Source organism: Pan paniscus, chromosome 5 (assembly GCF_029289425.2).
Source record: "Pan paniscus chromosome 5, NHGRI_mPanPan1-v2.0_pri, whole genome shotgun sequence".
Taxonomy (NCBI): domain Eukaryota; kingdom Metazoa; phylum Chordata; class Mammalia; order Primates; family Hominidae; genus Pan; species Pan paniscus.
The window spans coordinates 25,393,695-25,417,947 of NC_073254.2; the positions used below are offsets into that span (position 1 = coordinate 25,393,695).

General features: G+C 44.7%; 2 protein-coding genes across 11 annotated transcripts in view; one reads left to right on the forward strand and one right to left on the reverse strand.

The window, feature by feature from the left end:
* Positions 1-3,828: 3,828 nt before the first annotated feature.
* Positions 3,829-12,856, forward strand: LOC117974235 (transmembrane protein 14B). 2 transcript variants are annotated; one of them, XM_063605145.1, is made up of 5 exons: positions 3,829-3,921; positions 5,109-5,175; positions 5,529-5,605; positions 7,023-7,124; positions 11,011-12,319. In XM_063605145.1, exons 2-5 carry the CDS (start codon positions 5,153-5,155, stop codon positions 11,214-11,216), a joined length of 408 nt encoding a protein of 135 aa, XP_063461215.1. In that variant the 5' UTR covers positions 3,829-3,921; positions 5,109-5,152; the 3' UTR covers positions 11,217-12,319. The 2 variants fall into 2 exon arrangements, with proteins under 2 accessions (XP_063461215.1, XP_054969153.1); XM_055113178.1 differs by lacking the exons at positions 3,829-3,921; positions 5,529-5,605 and adding an exon at positions 12,338-12,856 and having other exon boundaries at positions 11,011-11,101.
* The window catches only part of MAK (male germ cell associated kinase), an 88,795-nt gene continuing 76,949 nt past the window's right edge, over positions 12,408-24,253 (reverse strand). For 7 of the 9 annotated variants that reach the window (XM_055113173.2, XM_003827548.6, XM_055113174.2 and 4 more), the window contains one exon: positions 12,408-20,481. In XM_055113173.2, the coding sequence (XP_054969148.2) occupies positions 20,327-20,481 (155 nt within the window). In that variant the 3' untranslated portion in view covers positions 12,408-20,326. Of the gene's footprint in view, positions 23,934-24,253 lie in introns of all 9 variants that reach the window. The other 2 variants (XM_055113176.2, XM_055113177.2) reach the window with 1 other exon arrangement.

A 24,253-nucleotide genomic window follows, 5' to 3' on the forward strand; every position in this document is an offset into this window, starting at 1 on the left:
TTTCCTCCTGAGAATGGATAGTCTGCATATAGTCTTAGCCGTCCATGTGTTGAATGATCAACTTTTCTATTTATGTAGAACAGGTTTTAATCACACATACACTCCTTCCTGATACAATTCCCCATGTGTAAGCATCCACCTCCACCTTCCTTGCTCCATTGTTTATCCGACAGCCATGTAGTGAGTGCTCACCATGTGTGCCAGGTGCTATCCTAGATTCTGAGGGCTAAAAGGAAAAACACAACCCTTCTGAAAGACACAGCTTTGGTAAATAAATTAACATATTGAATGCAATGGCCTGGGGCAGTCATGGGCAGCTTGACTGATTAGTGAAATGTTGAGTTTTTGAATGACACAGGGCACATGATGTCAACTCAATTTTTCATTTTTCTTTTTTTTTTTTGGAAATGGAGTCTCCCTCTGTCACCCAGGCTGGAGTGCAGTGGAGTGATCTCGGCTTACTACAACCTCTGCCTCCTAGGTTCAAGCAATTCTTCCATCTCAGCCTCCTGAGTAGCTGGGATTACAGGCATGCACCACCACACCCGGCTATTTTTATTTTTTATTTTTGTATTGTTAGTAGAGACAGCGTTTCACCATGTTGGCCAGGCTAGTCTCGAACTCCTGACCTCAGGTGATCCATGTGCCTCAGCCTCCCAAAGTGATGGGATTACAGGCGTGAGCCACCGCTCACAGCCTATTTCAGATTTTAAACGACTCTTCACTGCAAGAAACAAATGCAACTCTGGATGTCCTAAGCTTCAACAGAGGGCGTGGGGGTAAGTACATGAGAAGGACACAGGTGTATCTGGCTGAGGCCAAGGCAGGAAGAACCACAGCCAGGGTACAGCCAGGGCAAACTGTACATGTGGCCTTTGTTCTCCTGTCTGCCGACCACCCCTCTCATTTCTCACTCCACATCTACTTGTCCATTCAACACATGTTTACTGAGTACTGGTTATGGGCCAGGCACTGTGCTAAATGCTGCATAAATATCATCACTCCCATGAAACGAACATGCAAAAAAGGGTGAGGTAGGCTCTACGATGATTAAGCCAGTTACAGAGCAGGTTAGCAGGGAATTGTCATGGAAGGAAAGATGCTGTCAGGGGAAATGCAGATGAGTTGAAGTTTTAAATCAGGTGATCAGGGAAGGTCTCTCTGAGAAGTGACATTTGCGTAAAGACAGAAAGGAGGAGAGGGCGTGAACCAGGAGATTGTCTGGGGAGGCATTCCAGGCAGATGAAGCAGCTGAGGGCAAGAAGGAAACACAAGTGAGGGGGAAAGAGAAGATGCTGATGTCAGGGAGGTGGATGTGTGGGGCTTTGCAAAGCACTGCCTGAGAAAAGGGGTGCCACCAGAGGGTTTTGGGGAGATAAATGGCACAGGCAGACTTCTAACACAAGTGCTCTGGTCACTGTGTTGAGAACAGACTAAGAGACAGAAAAAAGACTCTTCACTGCAAGAAACTAATGCAGAATTAGGACAGCTCTGCCATTTGCTGTGTGACCTTGTACTCTGTGCCTCAATTTCTTGGATGTGTAAAAGCAGGAGATACTCATAGTCCTCACTGCACAGAGTTGGTATGAAGTGTAAGTTAGTTAACATATGTAAAGTGCTTCCAACAGTGGCAGATAATAAGAACTGCATATGCTTCTGCTAATATTTTTATGGCTCCAATAAATATGATCTAGAAGTAGATGGCAGATAGGTTAAGAAAATAGGCGTGTTTTTTTTTATGATTTCATTTATTTCTTGGGGAAAGAGTTATTGACCTTGCTCTTCAAACAAACCTATAAAATACTCCCAAAGATGTAGACATTAGTATTGTAGACACTTGATAGACATGAATTACCTGGGCAGACTGCAACTTGGGATTTGTTTTTGACATTTTTGTTCAGGGACCTCTTAATTTGTAAAGTCAACACATTCAGGCTCCAAAAATGATAAACTAATGCTTACATTGAAGCTCAATTCCCTTTCTTCATGAGCTCTTGTGTTGTGGGAGATGATCTCTACTGCTCTTGCTGTGTGAGTACACACCTGTGTGTGTACCTGTGTTTGTCTACCAGACACAATTCTTACTCAAAGCCTCTTTGTGGGAAAAACAAAACAAAACACCCAAACCTACTGATAGGCCTCAGTGACCAAAGACTAGAAACTTAACGTTCCCTGACATAATTTTGATTACACCCTTTTGACACATTTGTGTTCCAGGGTTTCGATAATTCAGTGGGCCCCCAGTGAAGAGCTAAGCTATCTCCTAACAACGTTAATGCCAACTAGAAATATTCCCAAACACAAATCATTGATTGTTTTACTCTGGTACTAATTGAAATAGAGCAGAAACCAATTTCTTTAATTTATTTTATGACATGTTTTGATGGACTTTACCTACACAGAAGAGCTATGTGTTCTGGTTGAGGAACGACACTGCAAGAAGCAGCATATGGTAGAATTAAGGACGCAGGCTTTGACATTAGACCTTACTTTAAATAATAGCTCTACCAGTGACCAGGACTGTAGGTAATTTAATTCTCTGAGGTTCAGCCTCTTCAAGTATAAGGTGGGGAAGGGCTCGAGGATCATGGTGGATGGTCCTAATTAAGGTTTGAGGCTTGCACCTGCATAGGGAAGAATGAGTCCCTAAAGCCATTCCCTGCTGGTTAAGACAAGTCTCATTAATTGTTCAGGAAAGTCTTCAATTAAATTGAAGGTCTGGCATACTGCAATTCCTGCAAGTTCTTAGTTATTATCAGCTCTGGCTGGTTAGAAGCAGCTATGATAAACACGGGCTTCAATTTAGCTATCTGGAAGGTAGGTGCTGCTGCAAGTGGAAAGTTTGTCTTTAAGAATATGCGCTGCAATTTGCTTTATTCACTGATGATTATATTGATCGGAGTTGTCTATGTTGATACTTGTAGGGGATGAAGGAGAGGGAGAAGTCAACGATGACAGCAAATTTTAGTGTAGAGCAACTGAGCGAATGGTGGTGCAGGAAACACACAGAAGAGGAGCGGCTCGGAAGTGGGAATGGAGATAACATCATACTGTGGACATTCGGAATCCACAGAGCTGCGTGGAAATCAGATTTAACTTGCTCTCTCTCCCCATTTAAGATGCTTCTCAAGTAGCCTCACTCCCCAAAACAAACGGATATTTGGCATTGAGCCACATTATTCTGCAGCTGCCATATTTTCTTGCAGGTGGAAGGCAGGCCCTTCCTGGTGTAAACAAACAAGATCGGGCCACAGTGACAATCCTCCCTGATGGCCCGCACCTGGTTTATACCCTCTATTAATGGGGTCCTTCAAAATCATCAGATGCCCTCCTCCCGCAGCGGTGGCCTCCACCTCTGGCCTGGCCCAGCTTACGTGGTCCAGCTCGTGCAAGATCCGATTCCAACTCCGGGTTTCCGGCTTTTGGCCACTCAGGATTGGACCTGGGACTGGAGCTGGTCGGCCCTGCAGGTGATGGGCCTGGGGACTGAGGAAGCACAGAGATTCCCCGCCCGGTTCCCCGCCAACGGCGCTAGCCGCGATGCCCCGCCCCACTCCCCGCCCCCGGGATGCAGGGCGCGTGCTGGTAATCCGCGGCTCCAGCCCCGCCCCCACTGTCCCCATTCTCCGCTCACCTCTCTCCAAGGACACTGCGCACGCGCCACGACGACCCGCCTTTCTCCCCGCCCTGCCGCGCCCCCGGGGCGCAGCGCGCACGGAGTCGCGTTTCCGGCGAGACCAGGCTGCTCTGTCCCGCGGCTTGCGCTCCGTAGTGGACTCCGCGGGCCTTCGGCAGGTCGGTGCAGGTCTTTGGAGAGTATTGTTTTTATTTTCTGCCACTTTTAACTTTTAGGGATTATTTAGGAGTTTCACGGCCGTCTGCTTTTCGTCCCCCCGATTCAGCGGGCCTTCAGGCCGTGTGGTCGGTGCTTTTCTCCTTGGGTATTTTCTGCTTGTCTTAAAAGAGGCTGTGGATGCGCGGAGCCCCTGAGCTCCTGAGGCAAAGGCTTACCCTTGTAGCATAGTGTTGCCTCGTTTCCTGGTGGTTTTGTTGCTCCAGCTCTTTAAAAGCCTCCCTTAGTGCCGCCTCGAGTTAAGAACTGTGGGCAAGATCCCAAGCCCGCTGCCCTTCCCCGTTTTATGGGAAATTAATTCTTTCTTTTTTGGGGGGGTGGGGAGGGGTTCTCGCTGTGTCGCCCAGCCTGGAGTGCAGTAGCCTGAATATGTCTTATTGCAGCCTCTGCCTCTTGGGCTCAAGCCATCCTCCCACCTCAGCCTCCCAAGTAGCTGGGATTACAGGTGCATGCCATCATGCCCGATTTGTGTGTGTGTGTGTGTTTTAATAGAATATGGGTTTCACCATGTTGACCAAGCTGTTCTCGAACTCCTAACCTCAGGTAATCCGCCTGCCTGGGCCTCCCAAATTACTGGGATTACAGGCGTGAGCCACTTTGCCTGGCCTAATTCTTTAAACAGAATAAACGGGGTATGCATTGTTTTCCATCTTGTTAGGCTCACTGCATACAGAATACTTTTCTGTAAGAAAATAGGAGCTGTTTTTCCAAGGGTGCAATGTCACATGTGATTCTGACTTGAGTTTCCGTGTATTTTACCCTCCCCTTCTGCCCTCCTAACGAGAACTGTGAGTTGGATGCAGAAGTTTCTAAAAAAAAAAATTGAGTATTGAAATTGGCTGTTGCATCAGTGAAGAAAAGCAACACCCCTACCACCCCTCAAAAGAGACATTAAAGTAGTTGGATTAAGGGCACGGAAGTATTTGCTTTCCGATTTAGTGATAATGTGAGTGCTTAATGAAATGACTAACACATTCCCTGATTATAGAGCTGGTCAGTGGATCTTGCTGAGTTTCCTGTGGACCTATGTGAAATGATCGGCATCTGTTCAGGTTTTACTAGGTGCTAAGCACCTTTACATGTGACATCCATTGAATGCCACAACACCCCCAGGAAATTGGTACCAGTGTTATCCTCAAGGTACAGTGAAGGATACTGAGACTTAGGTTGCATAGCCTGCAGGTTGGACATACTTCTTTCTGACTGCTGGGGAGCTGTGCTTTTAACCACTGCTGATCCGGCTTGTTTTCCCCAGATGCAGGCCTGGGGTAGTCTCCTTTCTGGACTGAGAAGAGAAGAATGGAGAAGCCCCTCTTCCCATTGTGAGTAGACAGTAAATGGTTAGAGAGTAGCCAGGAGCTTCTGGAAACCAGAGTTCCTTTCCTCAGCTGAAAAGAACCCTAAGAGTAGACTGCCTGGGATAGCGTGGGGGATGGGAGGATCACTGGACCTGTGGGCCAGAAACTTGGGTTTGAGTCCCAGCTCTGGCTTTGCTGAGTTGTGTGACTCTCAGAAAGTCATCCAACCTCTGTGGTGCTTATTTTCAGTGATAGGACCTGTGGGCAGATAGGACCTGTGGGGAATGATTACCTTTTAGCCCCATCCTATGACAATATGGTTTGTTTTTAAATCCAGGTTAGCACTGACTTCTCACTGACTTCTCTTGTGTTTTCAGAGTGCCTTTGCATTGGTTTGGCTTTGGCTACACAGCACTGGTTGTTTCTGGTGGGATCGTTGGCTATGTAAAAGCAGGTAGGGTTTTGTTGTTACTTAGCCTCTTAACATCTTCACGTTGTTCCAGTGAAATGTGAGTGCCTGTGTCCCTGAGAAGCAATCTCGTTTGACTCAGCTTTGCTGTAGGTCCCCAAGCTGGAGTGCAGGCTTCCTTGTCAGTCTTGCAGCTCCTGCCCTTGCCTTTTGCTTATCTGGTGAAGCTGAGCCAGGCGTCTTGTGGAATTACTTATTTTTGCCTCTTTATCTAAAGGTAGGCAGGGGTGGTTGTAGTTTGTTATTATCATTGACTGCCATTCATCAGCCATGACCCCCAAGTGCCATCTCTGGGCTTAAGTAGTAGTCAACCTCTGGCCTACACAGACTGGTATTTTGAAGTTAGGCCAGGCAGGGGTGTGTCAGTGGCTGTGCTTGTTTTTGCCCCCTAGTCCTTGCCTGCATTCCCACCCCAATCCCTGCACCAGACTTCTTATTCTCCTGATCTCCTATTTTTTTTTTAAACTGCCTGGCCCTATTTCCCTCTGCTTTTGTGATTTGCCGGAGGTCCTGCCTGTACACAATTCCAGCCCTTCATGGTTGATGAGGCCTGATTAGAAAGTGTTGTACTTGAGCGAGTTAGAGAAAACGCCACACTTTGAGACGAATTAAGAGTCTGTTTATTTAGCTGGGGGCTAAAAGACGGCTAACACTCAAAGTTCTCTCAGCCTTGAAGAAGGGGCTAGATTTTCTTTTATACTTTGGTTTAGAATGGGGTGGGGGGGGTCTAGTTAAAACAATTTTACTGAAGTAAAGTAGGCAAAAAAGTTAAAAGGATAAATGGTTACAGGAAAGTAAACAGTTCCAGGTGCAGGGGCTTTAAGACTATTACAAGGTGATAGACGCGGGGTTTTGGGCGTCGGACGAATTCCTGGGAACTGTGGATATAGCTCCCACAGTATCTTATCAGTTAATTGCATTCTTGGATGTGCTGGGAGTCAGCTTGCACAAGTTAAGTCCTTGAGGAAGGGGCTGCCAGTGAAAGAGCCAAGATGGAGTCTGTCTGGCTCTCTTAGCTAAGGAAGAGTCAATTCAGGTGGAAACAAGGCTAGGTGATTAAAGGAAAGGGAGAGTCTAAAAACAGGGTTAGTAAAAACAAGATTAGGCATTACAAAAGAAGGCCTAGCCATAGTTCCGTCTAAGGAGGGAAGATGGCCTTCTTTCCTTTCCTTAGATGGAAGTGCCCTGCCTATTAGAGGAGAGAAAAATGGGGTGGGAAGACCCTGACTTCTCTGAGAAGATAGCACACTCTCCTTAACGCCTTCCTGCTTGAGTCCACCTTGGCTGTGAGTTGTGTTGAGAGTTCTCTGTGCTGTCCTTTGTAGGGCAGGGGGTCTGGTGGATTCCGTTAGTGAAATAAGTGCCTGACATTACAATGCAAGCTGCGTTTGCTTCGTTCTAGGCAGCGTGCCGTCCCTGGCTGCAGGGCTGCTCTTCGGCAGTCTAGCCGGCCTGGGTGCTTACCAGCTGTATCAGGATCCAAGGAGCGTTTGGGGTTTCCTAGGTATGTCTGCTTCAGCGTCTCCTTAGGGCAATCATGTATCTGGAATATTCTTTTCCAAAAGACCCTGGTTTGGTGGGATGGAGCGAGTTCTTCCCACTTAATTTACGACAGTTTCACTGCTTCTCCAAGTCCAAGTCCTCAAAGTTTTAAAATAGGAGAAGGGTGGTGGGAATTGTCCTGGTTCCTGTTTATTGTTTATGTAGATAATATGGAAAGATTTCCATACCTTGTGAATTGTGTGACTCTCAGAAAGTCATCCATCCTCTGTGGGCCTTATTTTCAGTGTTTACCCAGTAGAATTAGCATCAAACTTGTATTACCCATATTTACCCAGTTAAGTCAGCATTAAACTTGTATAAGACAAATATGTGTCAACCGTTGAGGTTTTCCGCTGAAGACCATTGGCCTCAGTATCACTAAAATATCACATATCTGGGTTAGGTTTGCAGCTGCGTTACGTTTTTCCTATTTGAAAATCACCTCTTTAGCAGTCAGCTAACTAAATATATAAGACGTAGACCATGCTTTCAAGGAGCTTTCAACTGACTTCACTGGGGAAGTAAGACATGAGCATAGAAGCAGGACTGGAAAGGTACCCTGTGAGCAGCACGGACAGTGAGGACAGTGAGTGGTGTGGAGGACATAAGAGTCCTCATCAGAGTGGTTTTCAGTACATTTCTGTGGAGCTCCACCCATGTGTCAGACACTGCTAGGAGTGTGGGTTCCTTGCGGTCTCTACAAACCCCGTGTGAGAATGAGTGCCATGTGGGAGGGAGAAGCCGTGTGATCTGTACACAGCTGGGGTTGGGAAGGGAGGTCCATGATGGCTAATGGGGTGTGCTGGGGAAGGAGGTGCGTCCAGGTCCCAGCTCTGCCTAACAGCTCCCTCCCTCATGCTCCAGAATGACTTGAGCCTGCATTTTCCCTTTCTCTGATCCTACTCCACTCAGCAAATGACCTCACGCCTATTGTAGAGAAAAAACAGCAGCCATCAGGTGGGGACTCCTGGAGCCTTTAATCTCCAAGCCTCCCCTCGTCCTGTTTCCCTCCTCTCCAACACCAGTGTCTTCCTCTGGGCTTTGGGTGTCTTCTCCCTGACCGTCTCCAGACCTTTACACTGGCCAGGATCCTGTCTTGTATTTGTATTCCTCCTTTTAGGTGGATCCCCGCATTGATATTCAGATGTGCTTGTCTCCTTCCCCTTCATAAACTACCTTTTTTTTTTTTTTTTTTTTTTTTGAGACAGAGTCTCACTGTGTCGCCCAGGCTAGAGTGCAGTGGCACGGTCTTGGCTCACTGCAACCTCCGCCTCTTGGATTCAAGTGGTTCTCCTGCCTCAGCCTTCTAGGTAGCTGGGATTACAGGTGTCTCCCACCATGTCAGGCTAACGTTTGCATTTTTAGCAGGTGCAGGGGTTTTGCCATGTTGTCTGGGCTGGTTTGGAATGCCTGACCTCAGGTGATCTGCCCACCTCGGACTCCCGAAGTGCTGGGATTACAGCCATGAGGCAGCACGCCCAGCCAAGAGGGAAAGAGGGAGGGAGTGAGAGGCCAAAAGCCTACAGCACCTGGTGTTTCCCCGAAGGTGGGGTGGTAGTCTCCCATCCAAGTACCATGCAGGAACGGACCGACCCTGCTTAGCTTCTGGGATCAGACAAGATCTAGCACATTTAGGGTGGTATGGCGGTAGACCACAAACTTCTTAAAGATCATTTATGCAGCTGGGCGTGGTGGCTCACGCGTATAATCCCAGCACTTTGGGAGACCGAGGCAGGCGGCTCACCTGAGGTCGGGAGTTGGAGACCAGTCTGACCAACTTGGAGAAAGCCCCATCTCTACTAAAAACACAAAATTAGCCGGGCTTGGTGGCTATCACCTGTAATCCCAGCCACTCAGGAGGCTGAGGCAGGAGAATCGCTTGAACCCGGGAAGTGGAGGTCGCGGTGAGCCGAGATGACGCCACTGCACTCCAGCCTGGGCAACAAGAGCGAAACTCTGTTTCAAAAAATAAAGATCATTTATGCTTCCTCTCCCATCACACATGATCAGCCCATTTCAGTCTCTGTTTCTGTCCCTGTGTTTGTGGAATAGCTCTCCCTGAGGCTGCCAGTGACCTGTGTTTGTACAAAATCCAATGTACATTTTTCAGTCCTCATTTTACTTGGCCATTTAGCAGTTCTCAGCACGGTTGACCAATCATTTTCCATTCTCCTGGTTTCCCTTTTTATCCTCTCATTCTCTTTTGGCAACCCATTTTCCTTTTTGGCCACTAGATATTGAAGTTCTTCAGGCTCTTTTTGTCTACTCACTTGACAGTTTCATTGAAGCCTATGCCTTTAATTTCCACTGATACACAAATGACACAAATTTCTCTCTCCTCCAGGCTGGACTCTCATGTATTCATCTGCCCACTTTCCTTGAGATGTCTCCAGGAATCTGCCCGGACCTAACCTCATGGCCACACACTCCCTGTCTTCTGTTCTCCATCCATTCGGTTCTTGATTGCTCTCTTTCCTTTCCACCACCCCCTTTCTGACTAATTCATCAGCAGGTCTTGTCGACACTCCCTCTCGCCCTTATCCTGAGTTGTCCTCTTTTTCATCTGCACAGCCATCGTCGTAGTCCCAGTTATCCCCTCTTTCTTACCTGCATTCCCAAGGACGTTCCTTAGCTGGTATCCCTGTGTACCCTCTAGTTTCCCTGAAGTTTGTTCTCTATAGTATAGCTAGAATTACGCTTTCAAAATGCAACTCTGGGCCGGTTGCGGTGGCTCCCGCCTGTAGTCCTAGCACTTTGGGAGGCCAAGGCAGGCGGATTGCCGAGCTCAGGAGTTCGAGACCACCCTGGGCAACATGGTGAAACCCTGTCTCCACTAAAATTAAAAAAGGCTTCAGCATTGCTTGAACCCAGGAGGTAGAGGTTGTAGTGAGCTGAGATCATGCCACTGCACTCCAGCGTGTGTTGCAGAGTGAGACTCTGTCTCAAAAAATAATAATAATAATGCAACTGTGTTCATGCATCCCTCTGCTTAGTATCCTTTAATAGCTTCTCATTGCTCTTATGATGAAAACCCAATCCTTAGTATGGCCTTCAAGGCTCTATGTGGTCTGGCGCCTCTTACTCACAAACTGCATCTTGACTTCTGTGCCACGCTGCCCTTTTAGGGTGAATGTGCCATGCTCCCTGTCACCACAGGGCCTCTGCATATACTGTCCCCTCTGCCTGGAAAGGGCATTCCCATCCTAAAGCTTATTAATGCCTGCTGTAATTTCAGATCTCAGTCAGTCTTCACTTCCTTGGCTAAAAGCCTTGCATGATCTCCCTGAATAGGTTGATCCCCCTGTTGAGCTTTTTTGTGTAGCATCAATTATACCTGAAGTACACATTGTACCTTGTTTTTCTTTGTGTGATTGTTTAAAGTCTGTCCCATCAGACCTGAAGCATTGTAAAAGGGCAGAGACAGTTACGATTACCTTTGTATTCTCCAGCTCCTAGCACAGCGCTTGACATGTAGTAGATGCTTTGACAGATACCCAGTGGGAATTGCGTGCAGGGTAGAAGAAATAGCGTCTGCAGGGCGTGAGAAACAACAGCATTTTGGAGAAAACTAATACATTGATGGCTAAAGTGTGGGTTTTGCAGAAGACAAGTGGTAAGAGATGAGGCTGGAAGGGCAGGCAGGGACCAGGCTGTGAAGGGCCCTACTTGGCCAGTATTGGTATTTGGACCCATAGGATGTGGGCAGCTAGTAATCTCCCCTACTTGGGGAAGGAGGAATAAGCATAGGATGAGGCGTGAGCCTTGAGAGATTGGTGGGGCTTGGTCTACTTCTGATTCCCCTGTGTAGAAGACTAATGAGTTTTGACCCTTCTTTGTATCTTTTTCAGCCGCTACATCTGTTACTTTTGTTGGTGTTATGGGAATGAGATCCTACTACTATGGAAAATTCATGCCTGTAGGTTTAATTGCAGGTGCCAGGTACTTTCATTCTATTATTCTTCTTTACCATGTAGAGTTCAGTTTATTGCCCAGAATACTTTATGCATTCAAAACCTTACTTGTTTCAGAATATCTGATGCTATGCATCAACTGACGTTTGATTTATACACTAATAGGAGATGCTTCAAAAACAATAGTTGATTTAATGTCAAATGACATGAGTATATCCATTCACTGTGGAGATGGCTTTGTTCTCTGGTCCTAGCTCCTTCCTATATGGTGGCAGAAGTTTTAGTGCAAAGCTATGACTGCGCAGCCTTTTGTGTGATTTGCGGAGGATGTGTGGGGGTCCCATATTTCTTAGATGTGTAGGTGTCTTTTATAGAAAATTTTGCTAAAAGGAAATTTTGATTGAATCCTGTTTTCTCATTTTGATTATAATACCTAAACCAAATTGTGGTTTTTAAAAAATGTAGTTGTAGGCCAGGCACGGTGGCTCACACCTGTAATCCAAGCACAGTGGGAGGCCATGGCGGGCATATCACTTGAGGTCAGGAGTTTGAGACCAGCCTGGCCAACATGGTGAAACTCCTCTCTATGAAAAATACAAAAATTAGGTGGGTGCGGTGGTGCACGCCTGTAATCCCAGCTACTCGGAAGGTCGAGGCAGGAGACTCGCTTGAACTGGGGAGGCGGAGGTTGCAGTAAGTTGAAATCGTGCCGCTGCACTGCAGCCTGGGCAACAATGAGTGAGAGTCCGTCTCAAAAAAAAAAAAAAGTTCACTTGTTAAGTATGATAAAGACATCCTGAAGGCAGGGGAATTTTTAAAAACCTGTTTTCAAGAAAGATTACATACTCTACTCTGATCATAGTCGTGATGCTGCCAGTATAATATTTTATACCTGAAGCAAAAGAGTCAATATGGAGCAAGGTCTAGAACAGTAAACTGAGAGGCTGGAGTCTACCATAAATCAGATCTGTGATGGTGGGGAGGCCTTGCTTTCTCTTGCCTCCATTTCTTCATCTCTTCAAATTACTGGCAGTTGGATTAGGATCTAGCTCATGTGTGCTATTTTAAGACCTCAGTGAAACTGTCCCTTGGCTTGCTTTTTCTCTGGTTCCCCCAGGGATGGAAATTTTACCTCTGACCACTCTTGCCTTAGTACCTCCTCCCCCACACAGTTGTGAGGAACCTGCAGAGTTTAGTTCCTTAAAAACATAGTTGCCTGTTCTGTCCTTTACCTGACGTTTTCTATCTTACTTGTTTTAAACAGTTTGCTGATGGCCGCCAAAGTTGGAGTTCGTATGTTGATGACATCTGATTAGCAGAAGTCATGTTCCAGCTTGGACTCATGAAGGATTAAAAATCTGCATCTTCCACTATTTTCAATGTATTAAGAGAAATAAGTGCAGCATTTTTGCATCTGACATTTTACCTAAAAAAAAAAAAGACACCAAATTTGGCGGAGGGGTGGAAAATCAGTTGTTACCATTATAACCCTACAGAGGTGGTGAGCATGTAACATGAGCTTATTGAGACCCTCATAGAGATCGATTCTTGTATATTGATTTTATCTCTTCTTTCTGTATCTATAGGTAAATCTCAAGGGTAAAATGTTAGGTGTTGACATTGAGAACCCTGAAACCCCATTCCCTGCTCAGAGGAACAGTGTGAAAAAAAATCTCTTGAGAGATTTAGAATATCTTTTCTTTTGCTCATCTTAGACCACAGACTGACTTTGAAATTATGTTAAGTGAAATATCAATGAAAATAAAGTTTACTATAAATAATATTTCCTATGGTGTCTTCATTGCAAGAGCTGGTCTAGTTCATAGAATGAGATGTTGCTAGATATAGAAACTTGAAAGTATTTTGTCGATATTTAGAAATTACCTATTTTGAGTAATTTAAGGACCAAGGAAAGTTATTTGATTGTACATTGCATTGAAGCTTGTTTCAAAAATGATCTCTGAGGATTTTTTTGTTTGTTTTTTAAGAGACAGGGTCTTTCTCTGTCACCTAGGCTGGAGGGCAGTGGTACAATCATATCTCACTGTAGCCTCAAACTCTTGGGTTCAGTCATCCCACTTCAGCCTCCTGAATAGCTGGTACTACTGGTGCATACCACCTCGCTAATTTATTTTATTTTTTTGTAGAGATGGGGTCTTGCTCTGTTGCCCAGGCTGGTATCAAACTCCTGGTCTCATGCGATTCTCTCTCCTTGGCCTCCCAAAGTGCTGGGGTAATGAGCATGGCCACTGAGGATTTCTAAGATTTAGGACTGTGTAGCAAAAAAAGAAGAAGAAAAAAAGTGGGTTTTTTTGTTAATTAGTTCATATATAATTGTGAAACTAGAAGACCCATCTAGAGCTTGAATCACCTAGTTTGGGCTCTACATTGGACACATTTACTGGTACGTTTTTAGTTCACTTTATTCATGTTTCAACATGAAGAATTAACTCAATCTGGTGCCCTTTGTTTTAGTTTTCATTCCCTCTTTAAAAAGGTAAGGAGCCGGGCGCGGTGGCTCATGCCTGTAGTGCCAACACTTTGGGAGGCCGAGATGGGTGGATCACCTGAGGTCAGGAGTTTGAGACCAGCCTGGCCAACATGGTGAAACCCTGTCTCTACTAAAAATTCAAAAATTAGCTGGGTGTGGTGGCTCATGCCTGTAATCCCAGCTACTCAGGAGGCTGAGGCAGGAGAATTGCTTGAACCCGGGAGGCGGTGGTTGCAGCGAGCCGAGATCACGCCACTGCACTCCAACCTGGGCGACAGGGTGAGACTCTGTCTCAAAAAAAAAAAAAAGATATTTGCTACTGATTTACCCTAACTGATACTGGTTGAGTTTAGAGTATAATTCAGACACTTTATGTATTTGCATAAGCCCCTTGATGGTGGTCCTAGTTTTCCATCCTTTTTTATAGGACTCTGGACAATTAAGGGCTCTTGTGTTGCAGTGGTAGAGGCATCAGAAGGCCACAGATCATCCAAAGCTATCATCCTCCCAGGCTTCCATAGCTAAGATTTTGAGTCTCAACGTTGGCCATTTTTTCACGTGTCATGGAGTGTTTCCAAAGGGCACACATTTTTGCCACCTTCAGTCCTAGAGGAGGACCTGGCTCCTCATGAATGACAAGGTTCCCTGAATGTGGGAATTAGTTTAGGTGCCAAGTAGATCCCCATGTGACTATTTGATCCCCAGCAATCAGCCTGGAAAATTCTAAGGCTGCCCACAGATGAGAGGCAGGAGGTCTTCATAGCCCTTGCCAAGTGCCCTCATCCCTGCTTCTCTGCAAAGATCCCTGAGTATTTACTGCCTAAGGGTTGTGCTGGGTCCTAGCAGTGCAAAGAACAAGCCATGGTGCTTGCCCTTCTGGAGTCTGGTGGAGGAGGTGGACATCTAAACAAAGGTGGTATAGAAATAAGTGTATGATGGAGGTAGATCCATATTACTGTGGGGGCACAAGGAGGGGAGTGGGCATTTCTGTTGAGGGAGTCAAGGTAGGCTTCACAAAGGAACCAACAGTTAAGCTGAGTCTTGTCAGTTGATGCATGAATCAGTTGACATGAACTCCTTTTGTGAGTTGTCTGAGAAATTCATAGGTAAGGACGGGGCAAATGTCTCAAAGGGAGCAACATATACAGTGCCTCAAAGGCATGAAACTATGTAGCATAACTGGGTTCAACCCTTTCCTTAGAGATCTAATTCTTTTTTTTTTTTTTTGAGATGGAGTATGGCTCTTGTTGCCCAAGCTGGAGTGCAATGGTGCGATCTCAGCTCATTGCAACCTCCACCTCCCAGGTTCAAGCGATTCTCCTGCCTTACCCTCCTGAGTAGCTGGGATTTCAGGTGTGCACCACCACACCCAGCTAATTTTTTGTATTTTTAGTAGAGATGGGGTTTCACCATGTTGGCCAGGCTGATCTTGAACTGACCTCAGGTGATCCACCCGTCTTGCCTCCCAAAGTGCTGGAATTACAGGCATGAGCCACCGCACCGGGCCAAGATCTAATTCTTTTTAATGGCTTTTAAGTTGTATGGATGATTACTATTTAGTTTACTATTCCCCTACTGATAGAAATATGTCTTGTTTAATGCCTTTGATAGCCGGGAGCAGTGGCTCATGCTTGTAATCCCAACACTTTGGGAGGCTGAGGTGGGCAGATCCCCTGAGGCCTTTGATATTACAAAGGATGGTGTACCAAGAAATATCCTCATGGAAATCCCCGTGAACATGTGCAAAGGAATCTGTAGGTTACATTCCTAAATGCTGAGTCAGAGCATCTCAGCATTTAAAATTGTGATTGCCCTCAGAAGAGGATGCACCAATTTATCCTCCCACTAGTGGTGGCTAACTGTGTAATTGGACTTTGTAAAAATCTTTGACACATTAAGCTGGAAGTCTGCAAACTTGTTCTGTAAAGGGCCAGATAGTGAATATTTTAGGCTTCTCAGGCCATCTGTGTCCCAGCTGTTCACCTCTGCCTTTGTAGAATGAAAGCAGCCACAGCCAATCAATAAACGAGTGTGACTGTTCCAATAAAACTGTATGTATGGGCCCTGAAATCTGGATTTCATATGATTTCTACATATCACAAAATAGTAAGTCTTATTTTGATTTTTTTCAACCATTTCAAAATGCAAATCTATTCTTAGCTTGCTCTCTGCACAAAAACAGGCAATGGACTAGAATTGGCTCACTGACCATAGTCATGCCTGTAAGAGTTAAAGAAAGAAGAAAGAAACATGAAACGTGGCTTTGTAGTCAAAGACAGGTTTTCTTTACTTAAAACCTGAGAGGCTTCCCGGCTAATTTCGGTTAGGAGCACTTTCTCTTACAGACCCTGCACTGGATGGATCACCTGGCACCGTCCAAATTGATAAACTGGCTCATCTGATCTTGTGGCCCCCATCCAGGAACTGACTCCGTGCAAGGCAACAGCTTGCACTCCCTATGACTTAATCTCCCACCGGACCAATCAGCACTCCTGACTCACTTGGCTGCCCCTGGCACACCAAGTAACCCTTAAACACTTCAATCCTTGAATGCTCTGGGAGACTGATTTGAGTACCAATAAAACTCCAGTCTCCTGCACAGCTGGCTCTGCGTGTGCTCTTTCTCTATTGCAATTCCCTGTCTTGATAACTCAGCTCTGTCTAGGCAAAGGGCAAAGTGAACCCATTGGGCCATTACAAGATTTTGTGTCTTTGGAAAGCACTTTACATTTTTATTCTTTTTTTTTTTTTTGAGATGGAGTCTCGCTTAGTCACCCAGGCTGGAGTGCAATGGCGCGATCTTGGCTCACCACAACCTCTGGCTCCCAGGTTCAAGTGATTCTCCTGCCTCAGCCTCCCGAGTAGCTGGGATTACAGGCATGTGCCACCACGCCCAGCTAATTTTGTATTTTTAGTAGAGACGGGGCTTCTCCATGTTGGTGAGGCTGGTCTCGAACTCCCGACCTCAGGTTGGGACTTCTCACCCAGGCTGGAGTGCTGTGTCATGATCTAGGTTCACTGCAGCCTCCTCCTTCTGGGTTCAAGTGATTCTTCTGTCTCAGCCTCCCGAGTAGCTGGGACTATAGGCGTGTGCCACCACACCCGGCTAATTTTGTATTTTTAGCAGAGACGGTGTTTCACCATGTTGGCCAGGCTGGTCTCAACCTCCTGACCTCAGGTGATCCACCCACCTCGGCCTCTCAAAGTGCTGGGATTACAAGCGTGAGTCACTGCCGCACCTGGCCATTCATGCATTCATTCATGCATTCATCTTAGTATGGACTCATGGATATTTCTTTTTTCTTTGGGTTGTAATACTTATTTTCTTTTTTTTTTTTTTTTTTGAGACGGAGTCTTGCTCTGTCACCCAGGCTGGAGTGCAGTGGCATGGTCTCGGCTCACTGCAAGCTCCGCCTCATGGGTTCACGCCATTCTCCTGCCTCAGCCTCCTGAGGAGCTGGGACTACAGGTGCCTGCCACCATGCCCGGCTAATTTTTTTGTATTTTTAGTACAGACAGGGTTTCACCATGTTACCCAGGATGGTCTCGATCTCCTGACCTCATGATCCGCCCACCTTGGCCTCCCAAAGTGCTGGGATTACAGGCATCAACCACCGCGCCGGGCAATACTTAATTTTCTTGCTCAAATTGTTGCAGCTTTGGCCATTGGAAACTCAGTTGACCTCTGTGTCCCTCTGTCATAGCCAAAGGGTTTGTGTGTTTGTAGAACTTCCTTATTGTCTGGCACTACCACACGTTCTAGGCTCATCTTGGATATTTCCTGTCCTAGTACTAGAATCAGCCATTTCTCCAAGTAGCTCTGGTTCCTTTTATTGAACAGTGGTACTGCACACCAATATCTGGACACCAATATCTGAGTGCTAGATATGCTTATTGCTACTGGGCTGAAATCTACTTAAAACATTTTTTTACGTTATTCTTTTTCTAGCTTCCTAAATTAAATGCTCAAATTCAGCATATTTTCCATGCTCGTTTTTTTTTGTTTTTTTTGTTTTTTTTTTTGTTTTTTTCCACAAACCATGTGCATACTTTTTTTCTGAGATCTGTTTTGGCTAGATGTGCAATGGCACAATCTTGGCTCACTGCAATCTCCACCTCCCGGGTTCAAGCGATTCTCCTGTCTCAGCCTCCCAAGTAGCTGGGATTACAGACATGCACCACCATGGCTCATAATGTTTTGTATTATTAGTGGAGATGGGGTTTCACCATGTTGGCCAGGCTGGTCTTGAACTCCTGACCCCAGGTAATTCTGGAAAAAGAAAAACTGTGGAGACAGTAACAAGGTCAATGGTGGCCAGAGGTTCAGGGCAAGATAGGGAAGGATGAATAGGGAGAGGACAGGATTTTGAGGGAGTAAAATGATTCTTATGATACTATTATGGTGGATACATGTCCTTATACATTTTGTCAAAACCCATAGTGTACAACACAAGAGTGAACCCTAATATAAACTATGGACTTTAATTAATAATAATGTATCAATACTGGCTTATCAGTTGTAATGAATTATCTACATGAATGCAAGATGTTGATAATAGGGAAAATCGGGGAGGGGCAGATGAAGGGGCATATGGGAACTCTACTTTCTGATCAATATTTTCATAAACCTAAAAGGGCTTTTTTTTTTTTTTTTTGAGACAGAGTCTCGCTCTGTCGCCCAGGCTGGAGTGCAGTGGCACGATCTCACTGTACTGTAACCTCTGCCTCCCAGGTTCAAGCAATTCTCCTACCTCAGCTGCCCAAGTAGCTGGGATTACAGTTACCCGCCACCATGCCCAGCTAATTTTTGTGTATTTTTAGTAGAGACAGGGTTTCGCCATCTTGGCCAGGCTGGTCTTGAACTCTTGACCTCAAGTGATCCACCCACCTATGACTCCCAGAGTTCTGGGATTACAGGTGTGAGCCACTGTGCCTGGCCCTAAAACTGCTTTTTTAAAAGACTACTAATTAAAACAACAACAACAAATAGAATTCAGGATATAAGGTTTAAAAACATAATGAAAACACACTAGTTAGCCATATTTTTTTTAATGCCTATTCAGAGTTTAAAAGTTTCCCAGTAACAAAAGACTGCACAGCTTTGAGACATTAATTTAAACTGTACAAATACATATAACCATTACCACTAGGATAAATTACTCTTTAGATTTTAACATTTTTCAACATCTTACATCTGAACAGTTGACTCTTCTATACAAAAATATCATTATTATTTTATAATATGCCTTTGTATAATGCCCACAAGATGACACTTATTACAATAGCAGTTGTTAAAAAGTCACAAAATACATAAAAATCTCAGCAGTTGGTAACATTATTATTCTTTAAAAAGAATTTACAGTACTAAGGTCCAGTCCAGAAAGTGGCAAATTTAAACAGAGTAGCCCAAAGTTCGAAGTGTCTATTTAAAATACCAGTTTGGAAATAAACTAAGAAAGTAATATATGTACTATGTGATGTCACTGCCCCAGCAGCTGAACGCACTTGCTTCAGAGCAAATGTGAAGGTCAGAGCTGAGTCAGTGGTCAGCAGCATGAGCTGGCTTGGGGGAACCAGCTGGCACACTTCATCTTTGTGTCTGGTAGGGACACAGAAACAAAGCAATTTGAAAAGTCCAATGAACCAGCATCAAACAAACACAGTTTCCAGAACTTTCTTAATGATGTCCAGCCAAGAGAACCTTGACTTGGTTACTATTGAAGTCATCAAGCCATTGGGCTTGACAGTCACCTTGAATTCATGGGAACTGTACTGGTCAAGATCAAAACACAAGCTGTCCACTAAAATCAAGTGGCATAACTTTGATATTCTCTATGTTAAAGATAAATTTATTTCTAAAAAAAAAAAAAAAAAAGCTGGGCACTGTGGCTCACACGTGTAAGCCCTGCACTTTAGGAGGCTGAGGCAGTTGGATCACCTGAGGTCAGGAGTTTGAGACCAGCCTGAGCCTGACCAACATGGTGAAACCCTGTCTCTACTAATACTACAAAAATTAGCCAGGCATGGTGGCACACGCCTCTAATCCCAGCTACTCGGGAGGCTGAGGCAGGAGAATCACTTGAACCCAGGAGGTGGAGGTTGCAGTAAGCCAAGATAGCGCCACTGCACTCCAGCCTGGACACAAGAGTGAAACATCGCCTCAAAAAAAAAAAAAAGATATCCTGCTCAAGATTGAAATTACCATCGCTCCCATAACTTCAAAGTAGAAAAACAAATAATTGCAATCTTTCTGTCATTGACAAAATGGCAGCGCAGAGCCTTAGTCAAATAAGAACCACAGCTGACAGCCAGCAAAGGTTGGCCCAACTGCTGTACAAAAACAAAAGACAAACCTCTTAAGCCAACCACAGCAAAGTGAAGAACTACTAAACCATTTGGGCACATACAACAAATGAAAACTAAAACACTCTAAACATTTTCTGGAAGTTGTTTTTTTTTAAGGGTTCTTATTGGATTTACTATTTATTAAATTGTAGATCAAATACTTCATACTTTGGCAAATAGTTTATTCAATACTTTGTAACATCCTACCCATATATCAACATTGTGGGCAATGATGCTAAGAAAATGCATTTCTTGGAAATAAGTAAAATAGGGGATGATTTTTGCCCTTCCAAGTACCCACTTTTGCATATTTCTTCCAGAACTCAGTAGAAATAGACATTTGTAGACATTTCCCAGGGTCAAGGAACTTGCACGTACTCTACGGAGCAATGCTGTAGGGTTTCACACCATAGACTCCTACCGGTGGCCTCCATACTTGGCCACCCAGTCTGTCCTCCCGTGCACTGAGGGAATGGGCTGTGCACGGTTCACAATATTTAGGTTTTTTGCTGTAGGATTATAAGTACGTCCTGAAAACTGCCCCCGACCAGTTTTTGTGTTCCAGGTATATTCTGAAAGAAATCAGATTCGGAAAACAGGGTTTTACTCATTTGCTTATCAAACTCAAAATAAAGAAATTCATCCTCTCATTTGATGGGGAAAATCTGAATTTATGTTTAAAAGGTTAACTCAGTACTCTCTGAGGCTTTTTAAATGTTAAAACCAAAAATTCTAGTGTAGTATTATGTTGACATCCATTAGAATTTCCAGTAGCTGGCCGGGCGCAGTGGCTCCTGCCTGTAATCCTAGCACTTTGGGAGGCTGAGGCGAGTGGATCACCTGAGGTCAGGAGTTCGAGACCAGCCTGGCCAACATGGTGAAACCCTGTCTCTACTAAAAATACAAAAAAAATCAGCTGAGCGTGGTGGCGGGTGACTGTAATCCCAGCTACTCAGGAGGCTGAGGCAAGAGAATCACTTGAACCCGGGAGGCAGTGGTTGCAGTGAGCCGAGATCATACCATTGCACACCAGCCTGGGCGACAAGAGTGAAACTCCATCTCAAAAAAAAAAAAAAGGATTTTCAGTAGCTGAAGAGCCAATATTATTCCTAGTTTATAGTGCTGACACTGCTGCTATTTTTAATATTTTACATTTAGATAGGCAACGCCAGGTAAGAAGACCAAGAAAATTTATTGGCTCAAATTCAATGGGCAACACCCACAGTGTTGGTGACTTTGTAATATCACACTGTGGTTACATCTAAATAATATTGACACAATATCACTACAGAAAAATGTATTTGGAATTGTGAATCTATAAAACTGTGGCTTCATGGAAGAACACACATGGGGTCCTATAATCGATTTCTTTTTAAACATTAAAATGTGGGTTTTAGAATGAAGATTTTTTTTTTTTTTTTTTAATGAGGCAGAGTTTCGCCCTTGTTGCCCAGGCTGGAGTGCAATGGAGCGATCTCGGCTCACTGCAACCTCCACCTCCCGGGTTCAAGCGATTCTCCTGCCTCAGCCTTCTGAGCAGCTGGGATTACAGGGGCGCACCACCACGCCCAGCTAGTTTTTGTATTTTTAGTAGAGATGGGGTTTTGCCATGTTGGCCAGGCTGGTCTGGAACTCCTGACCTAAGGTGATCCACCCACCTCAGCCTTGCCAATGATCCACCCACCTCAGCCTCCCAAAGTGCTAGGATTACAGGTGTGAGCCATCACACCCGGCCCATACTTCATTTCTCATTGGGAAAATCATGGGTGGGAACACAATTCCCTTAAATGGTAGGATCCTAAACTTTTAACCACAAGGTTGTTTCATTCATATATCTGACTGTTTAAAAATTTGTGAAAAATTTAAAATTTCTTGAACATTTGTTATCTGAACAATTTATGAGCTAAAACTGCTTCAACATTTCAAAGGACAAAGCAGGAGATCATTTTACAGACAACTTTTGATGCCTTCTTCCGTCCCTCCTTCACGCTTTCCTCACCTCGAATTGAGAGCTAAGGTATCACAGGTATTGTATCTGAGGAGGGATGTCTGCTTTTTCCATCTGGGGTTTAAATATCTCTTCACACTGTGTAGTAGCTGCCATTCTTGGATTAAACTCTAAGTGTTAATACTGAAATGAATCTGACCATTTTGTACCCCCAGCCCTAGCTATCCCATATTTACTGGCATGGTTTGCACAGTTTTTCTTAAATTTTCACTGTATAACTGGGAGTGAGGAGGAAATTCTGTGAGCACGTGGTCCTGACAAGCTACTAACTTCAGCATGGGTGAACAAGGTATTAAGTGTGGACACTCTGGGTAAGACAGCCGCCTGGCTGCCGTGTAGTTTGGTGGAGGCAGGGAGGCCAAGAGCTCCCCACTCCATGGTTTGACAGGTCCTTTCATTCCACTCTTTTTACTGGGCTTAAAATTCTCAAAGTCAAAGCCACTAAAAAGCTATCTAACAAAGTCAGGGACAATGTGTCTACAAGGGCCAGTCAGGGCACCATGTTTTCCAGAAAGAGCTCTTTAGTTATAGCCATTGGAATAGAAACGAGCATCTGTCTGCTAAATTAGTGAGCTCACCCATGTGGGCCACAGGTCAAACTGGTAGCAGGGGTAGAAGAGACAGCGTGGGAGGGGAGTAGAGAGCGGGGAGAGAGGCAATAAGCCCCACTTATTCAGAGAGGGAAAAGGGAACGTGGCATTAGGCTAATGGGTGTGGCTCTGAGGGCAAGAAGTGAGAGCTTTGGGGAGTAACAAAAAGAGAAGCCTTTTTCCAGGTCATGATATCACCTAAGTCCTAAATGGTTTTAAATGAAATTGTGTCCAGGAAAATATTTTGTAAAACTTTTTCAAGAGGGAATCATTTTGCTAAGAAGGGGGGAGTGTTGAGATTTAGGATTCCTTTCCCAGATATACTAGAATTTCAGGACTCAAGTACCTTTGGCAAAGAACCTAACAGCTGAGAGGAGCCCAGATCTCGTGGCAGGGCAAGAAGTGCTTTTGTGCCTTAGTGGGACCACCCCACACCTCACTGCCCTGCAAGAGTGGGAGGGATAGTGAGCCTTGCAATGCTTGCTCTGTGTTTAAAAACTGCATCTGTCCTATCAAGGACATTTAACTTCTTGTAGAAAATCTATGCTAAAGGAAAGAAGTTTGCCTCTAGTTATGGATTTAATTGATGCCACTGTGATACAACTTTTAGCAACATATAAAACTTGTGTGAGATGCAGATCATAATAGTGCCTCCTGGAATACAGCCCTGGGAGGATTAATGAGTTAATGTACACAGAGTGCTTAAAACAGGATCCTGCACTTCTAAAGTGATCCTAAAGGGTGCTGTGTAGAACAGAAGTCACTCCTCGAAGTCCTTGTTGTTAGTTTCAAGGCAGGGGATAAGGAAGTATTAGGGGAAGGAGAGATTACATGGGAGGGAAGACATTGATTTTCCTTCTCAAAACTTAAAGGGTAGAGGCCAGGTGCAGTGGCTCATGCCTGTAATCCCAGCACTTTGAGAGTTCGAGGCAGGCAGATCACGAGGTCAAGAGATCGAGATCATCCTGCCCCATCTCTACTAAAAATACATAAATTAGCTGGGCGTGGTGGCACGCACCTGTAGTCCCAGCTACTCCGGAGGCTGAGGCAGGAGAATCACTTGAACCCGGGTGGCAGAGGTTGCAGCAGGGAGCTGAGATCACGCCACTGCACTCCAGGCTGGTGATAGAGCGAGACTTTGTCTCAAAAAAAAAAACAAAAAAAAAAAAACAAAATAAAAACAAAAATCTTGAAGGGGAGAAAGAAGAGCAAAGACGAGACTATGCAAGAAGGGGGAAATAGTTGAGTAAATATGGTAATGACCTGGTTTTATTTTCTTGTGGGAAACTGTCACCCAACTGGCATGACTGGAAGACACATCTCTTACAGAACAGTGTTTTTTCTAAGGATTTGCATTGACCACTTGAGAGTGATTAATATTTACTTCATTTTTTACCTTTCCTCCTATCACCATCTGTAGAAAAATCTGATAAGCAGAGTAAACAAATAAAAAGTTAAGAAAAAGCATTTACTTAAAAAAAATGAAAACAGGAATATGCATGCTAATTGGATAGAATAATTAATATATAAAGGCCTTCAATATCTTACAAAAATATTTCTTAAAAGACCCACTCTTGATTTATACGAGTAGATACCTAGGTAACAAAATAATTTGAAACATTATGATTTTCTGCTTTTATATTAAAAATATAAAATGTGGCCGGGTGCAGTGGTTCATGCCTGTAGTCCCAGCACTTGTGGGAGGCTGAGGCAGGTGAATCATTTGAAGTCAGGAGTTCAAGACCA